We start from the raw sequence: 12,534 nt of genomic DNA on the forward strand, positions 1-12,534 counted from the left end.
ATCATCCTATAATATGATTAATTCATTCACAATATTACATACATTATTTTACAGTATACATTCATTTCAGTATTGTATCAAAACTGTAATATAAAATGTAATATAATTAGAGGAATACATTGGAAATGTTAAAAAAAACATAATGAAAATATTCTAAATGGAGCATTATCCAAGCTTATTAAATCGTGATAAATCATTATAAAAATATCATATTATAAAAAAATTGTTGCAATTTTTGCTACAAATATTTTTAAAATACCATATTATAAGAGGATTAAATATATTTTATTGTTAAATCAACAAATTGAATTAAGAAAATCAAAAAAAAATAAAAAATATAAAGTTTACCCATGTTACAAAACAATGTCCAACATCTTCGGGCATAGTTTCGTATTTTTCAAGTTCACGAAGAAATATGTTACTATGAAATTGATGAATCTCTTCCATATTACTAAAAATTATAGATTCTCGTCCTTGCAATCCAGATGGAACATTTCCTTTTCCACAACGTGTTTCTTCCAAGAAACATCGAATACAAGTTTCTAAATCTTTCACGTAAGTTCGTTCTGTTTGTAGCAGTTCAGCCATTATAAATCTGTGAATGCATAAGAATCGGAACCAATAATAAACATACATAATTGATTATTTAAATAAGTAAAAATTTAATAAAAAAACATACTCCTTTCGCCGTGCTGATCTTCTTTTTTCTTCGTTTAATTCTTTTAAATCTTTTCCTTTGATCTTTTCCTCAAGTAACGGATCGGAATTGCGATCGATAGAAAGATCCTTTTGACCATCGTCTGATTGAATTCCAAGATCTTCTTCAATTTGTGTTTTATAACAATCCATACGCGTACTAAAATCTTTATATCGTTGATCCACTTCAGCAACAGATTGTTTGATTGCGACTGCATGAGCATGTCCTTTCTCGACTAAATTATCAGCAAGTTGAATCAACAGCTTTACTCTTTCTCGTGTTTCCTATTACATAAATGAACGGAAAGATAAATAAAAAAAAAAAGAAATTAAAAGAAAAAAAAAAAAAGAATTATAAAAAGAAAAGAAAAGAAAAAATGAAAAAGAAAATTCTGATCTCTTAAATGGTAGTTTCTAGATTTGAAAAATAAAATGAAAAAAGAAAAGAAAACAAAAACAAACAAAAATAAAACGTACCTTCGCAGCACCTTTAAATTCATTGTGTTCGCGTAATAATTGTTCGTTTTCAATACGATTTTTACCAACATTGGTATGTGTTGCTAGATATAATTCACCCGTTTCTCTAATCCATTCTAAAGCCTGTTTAGCACTACGCTCAAACAGAACATACTGATGACAGTGATCCAATCGTTTCTTACGTTGCGTCCAGTATTCGAGTACGCGATTCTCTTTACTAAGTAACTCCTCCAAAATATCTAAAATATTAGATATTAAAACATATAAAGCTAATTATTCTTGAAAATTTTTTATATCCATATTTGAAATATATAATATATCATAAAGAAAATTAAAAAAAAAAAAAAAAAATAAAAATAAAAAAATAAAACTAACTTTTAACTTTATTCTCAGAACCAGCACTATTTGCCTGATAACTATAAAATTGAAGACTACGGTTCGTATATTTAAGAAATGTTTCCGCAGTTCGCCGTACTAATGTGCATGCTTTTAAAAATGCTTCTTTTTGTTCTTGATGTTTGCCAACAAGTGTTGGAACTTGTGTAGCTTTTTCACCAGAAGCACACCAATCTTCGTCTCTTTTATATTCACGTTCAAGGCTATCTAATACAGAACGAACTTGTTCTGCCGTCTTGTAAAAATTAATGCTAGCTGTTACTAGTTTATGTCTTTCCTCTGCACATGTCACAAGTTGTTGCCATCTTTTAGTTACATCCTCAGCCACTTCTCTTATACTCTTTGGGTCATAATGATTAGCACTCACTAATGCATCTGCTCTGTGTTTTACCTAAAATAATCAATTTATATTTCTTTTTTTTAAATTTTCATTCTCATTATTAAAAAAAATATAATTTGAAATAATTTAATTTGGAAATTGAAAAAAAGAATATGTTACTATGAATATAAATTATATACCTGAACAGCTGAAGTATGTGTTTTTTCTATAGCGACTTGAAACTGTTCGTGTTCTAAACGAAGCTGTTCTGCATCCTGAAGATTTTCCGGAACTCTCAAAGAAGCTAATAACATAGCTTCTCCATTACGAATCCAATTGGCAACATGTGTAGCGTCGGTTTGTAATTGAACCAATTGAGAAGCTTGCTCTAAACGAACTCTTCTCATCTCCGCTAAATCTTCCGCATCCATTTCTCTTTCGTTTAAAAATTCAAGAAGCACTTGTACTCTAGTCGCAGCACTATGTTGTCCATCTGCCATTATGCAAACTCCTGCTTGTTCTAATACCTGTATTTCAAGATTTGCTTTCAATTTTGTCATAATTTTTTTGTCACAATATCACAGAGATTTAAATATATATATATATATATATATATATATTTAAAAATATATTCGCTATTTTTACCTGAGCAAGTTCTTGACCTTGTTGTAAAACTTGAAATGCAGTATTCTGCATATGAGCAACACCATCATTATGAGCACGCAATAATTGTTCAGGGGAACCTTCTCGAGATGGGCCTTGTAATTCTTGTGCCCACATCTCTAATTGACCACTCGCTTCTAGAGCATCTCTTTCAAATACACGTAGTCGTAAACATAATTCTAGCCTCAATTTTCTGGTAGCCCATAAATCTTCTAATTCCTGTCTTAAACTCGCTAACCTATCTAATGCAGCTTCTACCGCAGATATCTGAAATATTTATTCGAATAATATTTTCCATTTTCTCTATTAAATTTTACATTTTCTATATATTTAAATAAATATTCGAATGACAAGAATTACATAGAAAAAAAGGAAAGAAGAAAAAATAATAAATTGAAAAATAAAACTTACAGAGCCAGTAGTATCAGGAGCATCAGTAGATTCTCGCAATTCTCGAAGCAATGCTTCTCCCTGAACAATAGTCGATGCACATGCTTCCATGCAAGAGGCTCGATGTTGTGCACATTGTTCCAACAATCTTTCTGCTGTTTCTAAATTTTCCGCCACTTCGTCTTGTTGTAATTCTTGTCGTAATTCGTCAACCCAACCACTTAACTATTAAAAATATGCATTTTTTTTATATTTTCAACCTTACTAATTCAGCACAATATAAAGTACTGTCTATTGTACCTCTTTTTCATGTGTATAAAATACAACTGCTAAATCTAATCTTCGACGACGTTGTTCGACTCTTGCCGCAAAACTACTAACATGAGCCTCTAATTCTTGCGCTACAGCATATATCTCATCAGCAGCACATTCACCAGTATGAGCCAATTCTTGTGCAGCAGTAAGTAATTTTGTAGCATTCGTATATGTATTCTAAACAAATATAAAATTATTTATTCAATATTTCTATCACACACATTCATTTATAAATAATACTAAATAATACTAAATGATAATAAATGTTATATATATTGAGTTATTACCTGTGCGACATTTTCAAAATGTTCGTGACTTTTCTGATATACTCTCGCTTTTTGAAGATTACGACCAACACCTGTATTCTTTCTAATAAAAACTTCACCGTGATTAGTTAACCAATCCAAAACTTGTTTCACATCTTCTTGAAATAATCTGTAAACGATTAATTACTATTATTATTATTAATTTATAAAAAAAAATATAGAGAATAATATATGGGAATTAGTATCTTCATAGACAAACGAGATTGAAAAAGAAATGGCATGCAATAGGAGTACCTTAACGCGAGTCGTTGATGCAATTTGACTTTTCGAGCATGCCAACGAGCTTCCAACGCCCTATGATGACCCAAAATTTGATGGATCACTGCCAATACATGAGACGCACCTTCGCTATAATCCGCAGCAGGATTCCCACTCATACCAGAATGCCCATCAATGCCATGTCCATCTTGACTCTGAATAAATCAATCATTTTATTTATTCAATTATTAAAATTTATATATCTCAAAATAATTTAAAAATTTACTTGTTACTTCACATGCACGTGCATTACTTGAATCAATGTACTCGTTTCCATAAGTATAACCTACAGTATATTACTCCAGTCTGTACAATAAAGATTGCATATGACTTTTTATAAATATAGAAAGGAGAAAGAAAGCAAGAAGAGAGAGAGGGAGATATTAAAATCTATTAGCTAAGAAGTATCATACTAGAAATGTGTACGCAATGAAATATTATTTGGAAGCTCTTGTGCAATCTAAATCAATGAGCATTTGTATAATGAAGAATTATGAAAAGCCTCTGGCATTTCATAGTTCATTTTATAATTTATAGCGTGATGTTATGAATATAAAAGCATGACATACATCATCATACATATATCCCATACGTTTTTTTCATCAAAATAATTTATAAGTGATTGATACAACATATAAATGTTGTTAAAATGATTAAGCAAAATAGAAATTAGTTTATGCATAAACATTCGTGCACACCAATAGACGTACATGTTTTCTGGCTGTATGGTCTATCCCTTGCGGTTGATTACAGACTTGCACGAGATGATCCAGTTGATAAAGAAGCTTCTTACTGGTACTATGCACCTAAACAATAGGATTACCCAAAACCATATTTAAAGTTCTGCCATTCAATTCTGTTAAATATTAAAACCATGTTTCAGCTCCATAATTTATGATATTTATGAATCTACACAACGAAAATTACAAATGTAATTCATTTTCGTAATTGTCACATGATGCATCTCGGTTTTTTTACTCATTGGGTTAACTTTTACCATCTAATCCCTTATCTTTTTGAATTTTTGTTTTCTTTTCATCAGACCCGCATACCAAGCAAATGACCACCGGTTAAAAGCTATTAAAAAAAAAAAATGACTAATCGTTTCATACATAATCGATGCAAAATGTATCCGAGCTCGAACTGTGCGTCGAAACGAAGCCGTGACAAACTTGCAGCATTGAGCCTAGTCCACTCAAAAGTGCCTGATACGCGTCATATACCTGCCAAACATTATCGTCCTTTACTAAATATCACTTTGTAAACGATATTGCGAATTACGATGTCACATTTCGAAGTTACGTGAAAAAAATTTTTTATTTTCTTTGTTTCTTCGAGACTGAATTCCTTCTTGCCACGAACAGAACTAAAGATGAATTATATGTACGTTTGTATCATGATGTGAAAAAAATTAAACAAATATTATACAATATATTACAAAATATACAAAGAAAGATCACCTCTGTGTAAGCTTGACACATTGCTTCATAAAGAGTTTGATGTTGCCGTATGTGAGATTCCAAAATCGGTATTTCGTTAGGTAGATTGCCAGCATCACAAGCTTGACTCCATCCTGTAACGCTATCAACATATTGTTCTGCCTTATGATGAAATACAACGCTTAAACTAAGAACCGCAGTACGCTCATCAAGCCCTGCTGCAAATTCTTTCCAAGCTCGATCTAGTCGGCCAGCTACTGCTCTTACGTGTCCGGCAGCATAATGTTGAGTTTCAAGCAAACGACTGGCCATTGTTAAAATCTTATTTATATTCACATAAACGTTCATAGAACTTATAGTGAAATGTTTGTGCTCTTCCTGCAAATTCTTAGCGAGTTGATAAGAACGTCCAATTTCAACGTAATTCGCTAAAAATCCTTCTCTATTGTGACAAATCCAATCAAACATTTTTTCACAATCTTGTTCGAAAAGTCTTAATTGAAAGCACTGATCCAATTTCATCTTCTTAATATGCCACAATTGTAGAAGATGCTGTTGTGCAGCATGTACAGAATCTAAATGTTGAATTACTAACGCGGCTAATGCTCGTCCATCAGGATCGGTGCCACCGGTTGCTCCACTTTCTATACTACCGCCTTCGCCACTACTCGCTGCTATATCTGTAACAATATTTACTATCATTATCTTCAAATAATTTTTAATCAATTTATCAATAAATAGTTATTTTATATTTGATGACTAATTTATCATTATAACATTAAAATTAAAATTAATTCGATAAACTTACTATTATCGAAGCGTTGTAACAATCGCTGACCGATAACTTCAATTTCTTCTACCGGAACTTTCATAATTTTTTTCTTCATTTCATTATGCAAATCAATTCCGTGTTTTGCTCCAGCTACATCGTCCGCAAAATCGTTTCGACTTAAATCCTCTTGTAAATCATCTAATCTATCGAGAAGATCACTTGCTTGCCATGTAAAGTCTTCTACAGCTAATCTTGTATCAATCCATTGAGCATGATCATATTGTAATGATCCATCTAAATCTGCTGTCAATTGTGATGGATCAATTACTTTTGTCAAAGCTTCTAAACTTATAGTATTTATCTAAAAAAGAAACAACATCAAAACAACAAAATAATTTTTTGCTCTACAAACACATCTTTTATGCTATTTCATTTTTATTTTGCTTACTTCAAAATTATATTTCTTTTGCTTGGCTAATGATGTCCGTTGTTTTTGCCAAAAATTTTCAGGTTTAATGATAAAAGCAACATGGATTGATCGATGAAAGTGTTCATGCAATACCTAAAAATTTAAAAATTATTTGTATTAATAATATATCAAGCTAAAATATAGTATAAAGTTAAACTGCAAGCCAGGTTGTCAAATCATATTTTTGTTATAATAAAATAAGAAATGTATATATTTGACAAAAAATTAGTAGATTATGATTAATATAACCTTTAGAATTGGTTTGACAGAATCCCAAGTAGCACCACGCATATCCACAATCACAGTGAAACGTAAACCCCTAGCTTCATCACTGGGCACAGTCAATAAATATTGTAAAAGACGGCGATAATCTTCAGGTTTGGCTCTTTCACGTCTTGGTGTAGTAGGAAATAAAAGTACTGGTCCACCTCTACGATCTCGGCTACCTGGCAGAATGGCCAAACGTTCTTGAAGCAAAGGTAAAACCTCTGCAGCTCTTGTTCCATCCATCTTGTCTATTTTTATTTGATCAAATTAAATCTATCAAATAATATTTGTTATATTATTTTTGATGTTATACAAAATATATAATTAAAACATATAATTATATATAAATATTTCATTCTTCAAGAAAAAAGCAAATTATTTATATATATAAATATATTTAAATATAATTTTTAGAGTTTTACCACAATCTATCATGATTCCTTTATTACATCGTGATATAACACCGAAAAATATTACAATAATTGAATATATAAATGAAATAAATTATTTTACACTTAATTCAATTTTAGAAAAATATAATTAAAAAATGTATACAATACACAGTAAATTTTAGAAATAATATGTATGTAAAATTAACATCACATAAACATTCATTTCATCTATCATAACTCTATTTGAACAAAAATTATAAAATCGTATGAAGCTTTGATAATCCTATTGTTAAAATCGTCATTATGACTTCAACCGTTGCTACCACTACTGTCACGTCATTGACGTAAAAAGTTATGTTAAACCGACACTAAATTCATCTAATAATATATGTATAGCAAGAAAACCGAGTAAATAGTTTCATATTTATTGTATTCATATTCAGATTGAAATGTCTCTTTTGGTTTAATCCGTTTACTTAGTCTTATACTTTCGATCAGATCACGAATCATAAAGCACGACTGAATCAAAATGAACATTGTTTCGCTCACCCGTATGAAAGATCAATTTGATGAAATTTCGGTCGTTTCGATTTTCTTATTTGTACCATATATATATTCTTTGAATAAAACTCGTTGCGATTCATATTGTTCAATCACCGGTATTAAAACTTTTAAATTCACGATAAATACTAAACTTCAAAACTGCTTTCTGCCAATGGCAGTCTGCCATGTTCGAACTGGTACGAACAAGAAATTTTCAATGATCTTCTTCGAATATTCGATGTACAGATATTAATACTCATAAATGCCGAACGAGGGCAGCACGTACTTTTCGGATTCATGTATTGAAAATTTGCGTTGAAAATCACAGATATCACGTAACACGCGTTTGAATCCTAACCTTACGTAGGAATCAATAGCTTTGTATTTAATTAATATCTTGTATCAAATGACATTTAATTTTATTGTTTACATCATTGAAAGAGAAGAGTGAGAAGAATTGTTTAAATATTCAAAATTGTTATATTTAGTTTTGAAATGAATGAATACTATTATATTGCTATACCATTCTATTTTAAATATTTTGTATTTTTTAAATACAAAATAGCATTTATCTTTTTCATTTGTATATGTATATAACTGATATGTATATAAATCTATATAATTATCAGTGCATAGTAATGAGTTTTTTTTTTAAAGAAAAATTTGTTTTTTACATGATACTAAATTCTAATACTACAGAAAAAAATTTGCTTGTAATTTATACTTTAAATATTATATATATATTTAATTTATAAAAAAAAATGATAAATAATCTGAATATTGATAAATAAAAAAATATAATATTTAATATAATAATTAAATATATAAAAAATCCATATTTAATTCAAAAATAATAAATATTCATTTCAAACATTATTCTCAGAAATGTTTTTAAGTACAAATTGTTTTACATTATTAAAAAATTCTAAAAAAAAATTTCAATTAAATGAAATATGTAAAAAAATTATTTATGTGTGACGTAATTTTTATTAATAATTCAAAAATTTCAATGATTGCACTATTTAAGATTGGATATTATTATATATAAGTATATACATATATATATATATATATAATTAGTACATAAATATTTTATTATATTATGTATATTATGTATATTAATTTTGAAATAAATTTGCAAAATATAAATATAAAACAATGTACAATTTAAAAATTATATTTAAATTAATATAATTTAATTGTACAATTGTACAATTAATTACAAATGATATAAACTTTATATGATTTTTTTCGATATAGCAAATTAGCGATTAAATTTCTGTAATTGGTGTATATTTAAAATATAAGTTATGGCGAGTACAGCTTTACGAGTTTTTACCAAAAATGTATCTTCACACGTGAAAATTCGTTTTGAACAAGTTCGATATGGACATCATTTGCGAGGAAAACCACCGACAATCGCTCTCACTTTGCAACAACGCCTCAAATGTAAAAAAATAATATTAATTATTTCATAAAATATTATTGTTTCTCATAAAATATTATTATCATTATTTTTTTTTTTTTGCAGTGCTTAAAGAACCTGAATTACCCAAAGTAAATATAGGATTTTTTGTGCCAAAAATTTCTAAGGAAAAAAAGGAGGCTATAATGGCTGAACGAAAAAAGAAACGAGCCAACATAAATTTTGAAATGCAAATAAGAAATGAAAAGAGTAAATAATACATTTTTTATAATATAATAATAATAATATTTTAATTTAATTATTAAGAATCCGATGATATAATATTCATACTTGAGATATATTATATAATTATATACGACTATATATGATTATATATTTTATAGTATCTCTGAATTTGGAAGAAGTAAAACAACTTTGGTTAGAAATATCTAGTCCATATGATATTCATAAAATTGCAACTCATTATGGCATTTTTCAAGATTTATTTGGAGATGCTTTCTTTTTACCTGTTGTACCACTTGAAATCAGTTATAAGATAGATGATGATACTTCAGTTAAAGTTTATACAGGAAATGTTATAAAACCTGCAGAAGCATCTGAAATGCCATATGTTAAATATAAAGTTGAAGATGATACTTTATGGACATTAGTGATGTGCACACCAGATGGTAATTTAGAAAATTCAAACAATGAATATTGTCATTGGTTTTTGTGAGTCAATTATTTATTTATTATTTATTTTAATTTGAAATAATGTTATAGAACTAATATAACATGTTACTATTTTATTTTAGAGGAAACATTCCAGGGAATAAATTAGAATTGGGTGAGCAAATAATAGATTACATGAAACCATTTCCAGCTAGAGGTGTAGGTTATTATCGTTATATATTTACTCTTTACAAGCAAAATCAACGATTAGATTATGTAGAATACAAAAAAGATCAACCTTGGTAAGGAAAAATAGATTATATATATAATTGTTTCTATCATATCATTATTTTTTATTTAAATCGATGTTTTTCAGTTTAACATTAAAAGAACGTAATTGGAATACGTTAGAATTTTATCGTAAATATCAGGATTATCTTACACCAGCTGGTTTAGCATTCTTTCAAAGCGATTGGGATCCTACAGTAAAAGAGTTTTATCATTCAGTACTAAGTGCGTATAGTCGATTTCACTATTTTTAATATATTATTTTATTATTTAATGCGCCGTTATATATATATTTTGAAAAATTTTACTTACAGATACCAAAGAGCCAATATTTCAATATGATTTTCCAAAATTATATGTTAAACCACAAACATGGTTTCCAAAAAAAGAACCATTTAATCTTTATTTGAATAGATATAGAGATCCTAGAGATATAATGAAAGAATATTTATTAAGAAGATTACGTAACACTCATCCTTTCAAAGAACCTGAACCACCTCTCAAGTATCCCAACGCTATTAAGTTCGATAAGTACTTACCTTCCTGGTTGAAAATACAAATTCGAAAGGAACGATTACAACGGGGCCGAATTAATGATATCTGAAATCAAATATTTTATAAATAAGAAATTTTATAGCTTAAGTAAATTGTAAAATATGTTTTTGTAAATAAATAAACAGAGAATATCATGAATGAAAAAAATATAGAGGAAGCATTGATTTCATACACACTTTATTTAAACATAGATGTTGTAATTAAACTCATTCTTATATACTTTCATCATGATAAATTAAAAGAGAAAGAGGAGAATCATTCTAATCTTAAATAAGCTTCTACAGCTTGTTTGCTTCTTAATTTAATCTCTGCTCGTGTTGGTACTAAAGTATCGATCGCTTGATGTTCAACAATGAGACCTAAAAAAACATAATAAAAATATTGTTACTATATTGCTATTGTATTGCTACTGTATATTAAATATTATAGTTTAAACATTCCTTATAGTATATTCACCCATCATTCACGCTTCTTAATAATTAATATTAATTTATCCAAAAATGCTTACCCGGTGGTTCTACCTCCTCTTCTTTGAACTTAATATTCGAGCGATAATTAGAAACGTAAGTTTGATATAGATCCCTTGCCCTCTCTTCTCTATCTTTGTCAAATTCGAAATTGCTCATTCCAAATAGTTGTCCTACTTTTCGACTAACATTAGACAACAATGCTAAACCTAAACGAAAAAAATAACAAGAGAAATGTGCAAATATATCAAAAAATTTATATCCCTAAATTCTAATCCCCTCCCCCTTTTTATCTTACTATCTGTCTCCATTTTTTCCATCATGGGAATGTCAATTTTTTTGTCTAGTTCTTCCGTTGGTTTCTTCGTAGGTACTTTGTTACCTCGTTTTACGCAAACCAACATTGCCACCATATTTTGTAACGCCGCCCTTATATCCATTAACAATTCGCCGTGTTCTTTTTTCACATTTTTTTTCTCAAGTTCACGTTTCTTTTGCATAGCAATCTGTTCCAACAAGATATTTTTATCCGCATTATATCTAAAAGAAAATTGTATGTTAGAATGAATTAGAACAAAATTATTATGATTATTAAATATATTACATACTCTTCGACATCAGCTACACGAGTGTATTCAAAATTGGATAGAGTAGATAATGCCTCCTTTTTTTTAAGCAACAATGCATCACGTTCTTTCACATTGCGATCGAATTGTTCCAGAAGTCGTGTTCGTTGTTTCATTTGATCTTCCAATCTTAATAAGATTGAAATAAAAGTTTAGAACAAGAAAAGATTGAACTTTATCGTTAAATTTTAAGTTTAATAACCGAAAATTGTTCAAAAATTATAAACGTTTAAAAACTGTATAAATTTTACAGTTTATTTTGACACCACCATATTCGTTCCATGTAATTTATTAATTAATTTCACGTGCAATCAAATGTTTAATGAAACAAATTGATGATTGCACAAACAAGATATATTGTTTACAGTATAAACAAATCTTTATAGTGATAAAAAACAGATGCCCAACGTAGATTCGTAAATTGATTATATATATATGTATATATATTTTTTTTAATTAAAAATTATTGCAAAGAAAGCTGTTTCATTCATGAAATAATAAATTATATTATTTATAAATAAATAAGATTGCTAATTGAAATTGAATTATTTAAATTTTGCAATGCTTGAAAGTTTATTAATTTTATCTTTTAGACAATTAAGATCGATATTGGATTATATTTAATTACAATTAGGTTAGAAAAGAATAATTTATAAACAAAAATCAATTAAATATTTAATGACAAATGGTAAATAGAATTTACAAAAATTGAGCAAAAGATTGGATGAGATAAAAGTCAGATTACAATGAAAATTTCGTGGATATTTATTATGATATTTTTGTAAAAAAAAAAAAAAAA

General features: G+C 28.3%; 3 protein-coding genes across 14 annotated transcripts in view; 1 reads left to right on the forward strand and 2 right to left on the reverse strand.

The window, feature by feature from the left end:
• Positions 1–7,961, reverse strand: part of LOC102679786 (kalirin) — a 39,551-nt gene extending 31,590 nt beyond the window's left edge. For 8 of the 12 annotated variants that reach the window (XM_031510352.1, XM_031510345.1, XM_031510351.1 and 5 more), the window contains exons 1-16: positions 7,729–7,961; positions 6,770–7,060; positions 6,500–6,613; positions 6,088–6,412; positions 5,301–5,959; positions 4,953–5,063; positions 3,817–3,995; positions 3,544–3,691; positions 3,242–3,433; positions 2,963–3,166; positions 2,534–2,818; positions 2,089–2,415; positions 1,549–1,960; positions 1,174–1,412; positions 680–981; positions 349–595 (exon numbers count right to left, since the gene is read on the reverse strand). In XM_031510352.1, coding sequence (XP_031366212.1) covers positions 349–595; positions 680–981; positions 1,174–1,412; positions 1,549–1,960; positions 2,089–2,415; positions 2,534–2,818; positions 2,963–3,166; positions 3,242–3,433; positions 3,544–3,691; positions 3,817–3,995; positions 4,953–5,063; positions 5,301–5,959; positions 6,088–6,412; positions 6,500–6,613; positions 6,770–7,030 — 4,005 coding nt within the window. In that variant the 5' untranslated portion in view covers positions 7,031–7,060; positions 7,729–7,961. Of the gene's footprint in view, positions 1–348; positions 596–679; positions 982–1,173; positions 1,413–1,548; positions 1,961–2,088; positions 2,416–2,533; positions 2,819–2,962; positions 3,167–3,241; positions 3,434–3,543; positions 3,692–3,816; positions 3,996–4,066; positions 4,153–4,550; positions 4,647–4,952; positions 5,064–5,300; positions 5,960–6,087; positions 6,413–6,499; positions 6,614–6,769; positions 7,061–7,209; positions 7,347–7,728 lie in introns of those variants that run through there. The other 4 variants (XM_031510347.1, XM_031510346.1, XM_031510348.1 and 1 more) reach the window with 4 other exon arrangements.
• Positions 7,962–8,045: 84 nt separating this feature from the next.
• Positions 8,046–10,791, forward strand: LOC102679657 (39S ribosomal protein L38, mitochondrial). Its single transcript, XM_006615471.2, has 7 exons — positions 8,046–8,169; positions 8,983–9,171; positions 9,254–9,397; positions 9,532–9,859; positions 9,943–10,101; positions 10,176–10,312; positions 10,402–10,791. Exons 2-7 carry the CDS (start codon positions 9,033–9,035, stop codon positions 10,689–10,691), a joined length of 1,197 nt encoding a protein of 398 aa, XP_006615534.1. The 5' UTR covers positions 8,046–8,169; positions 8,983–9,032; the 3' UTR covers positions 10,692–10,791.
• Positions 10,792–10,802: 11 nt separating this feature from the next.
• Positions 10,803–12,534, reverse strand: part of LOC102679372 (synaptonemal complex protein 1-like) — a 3,987-nt gene continuing 2,255 nt past the window's right edge. Inside the window, exons 7-10 of the mRNA XM_031510356.1 lie at positions 11,718–11,864; positions 11,408–11,649; positions 11,151–11,318; positions 10,803–11,001 (exon numbers count right to left, since the gene is read on the reverse strand). Coding sequence (XP_031366216.1) covers positions 10,898–11,001; positions 11,151–11,318; positions 11,408–11,649; positions 11,718–11,864 — 661 coding nt within the window. The 3' untranslated portion in view covers positions 10,803–10,897. The remainder of the gene's footprint in view (positions 11,002–11,150; positions 11,319–11,407; positions 11,650–11,717; positions 11,865–12,534) is intronic.

Source organism: Apis dorsata, unplaced genomic scaffold, assembly GCF_000469605.1.
Source record: "Apis dorsata unplaced genomic scaffold, Apis dorsata 1.3 scaffold_223, whole genome shotgun sequence".
Lineage (NCBI taxonomy): Eukaryota > Metazoa > Arthropoda > Insecta > Hymenoptera > Apidae > Apis > Apis dorsata.

What these genes read in the sequence shown, in the direction of transcription:
- LOC102679657 (XM_006615471.2), top strand. Translation starts at nt 9,033, where the DNA reads ATGGCGAGTACAGCTTTACGAGTTTTTACCAAAAATGTATCTTCACAC. An exon ending in GAATATTGTCATTGGTTTTT is followed by an intron (nt 9,860 to 9,942) that starts GTGAGTCAATTA and finishes ATTTTATTTTAG; the next exon opens with AGGAAACATTCCAGGGAATA. An exon ending in TACAAAAAAGATCAACCTTG is followed by an intron (nt 10,102 to 10,175) that starts GTAAGGAAAAAT and finishes GATGTTTTTCAG; the next exon opens with TTTAACATTAAAAGAACGTA.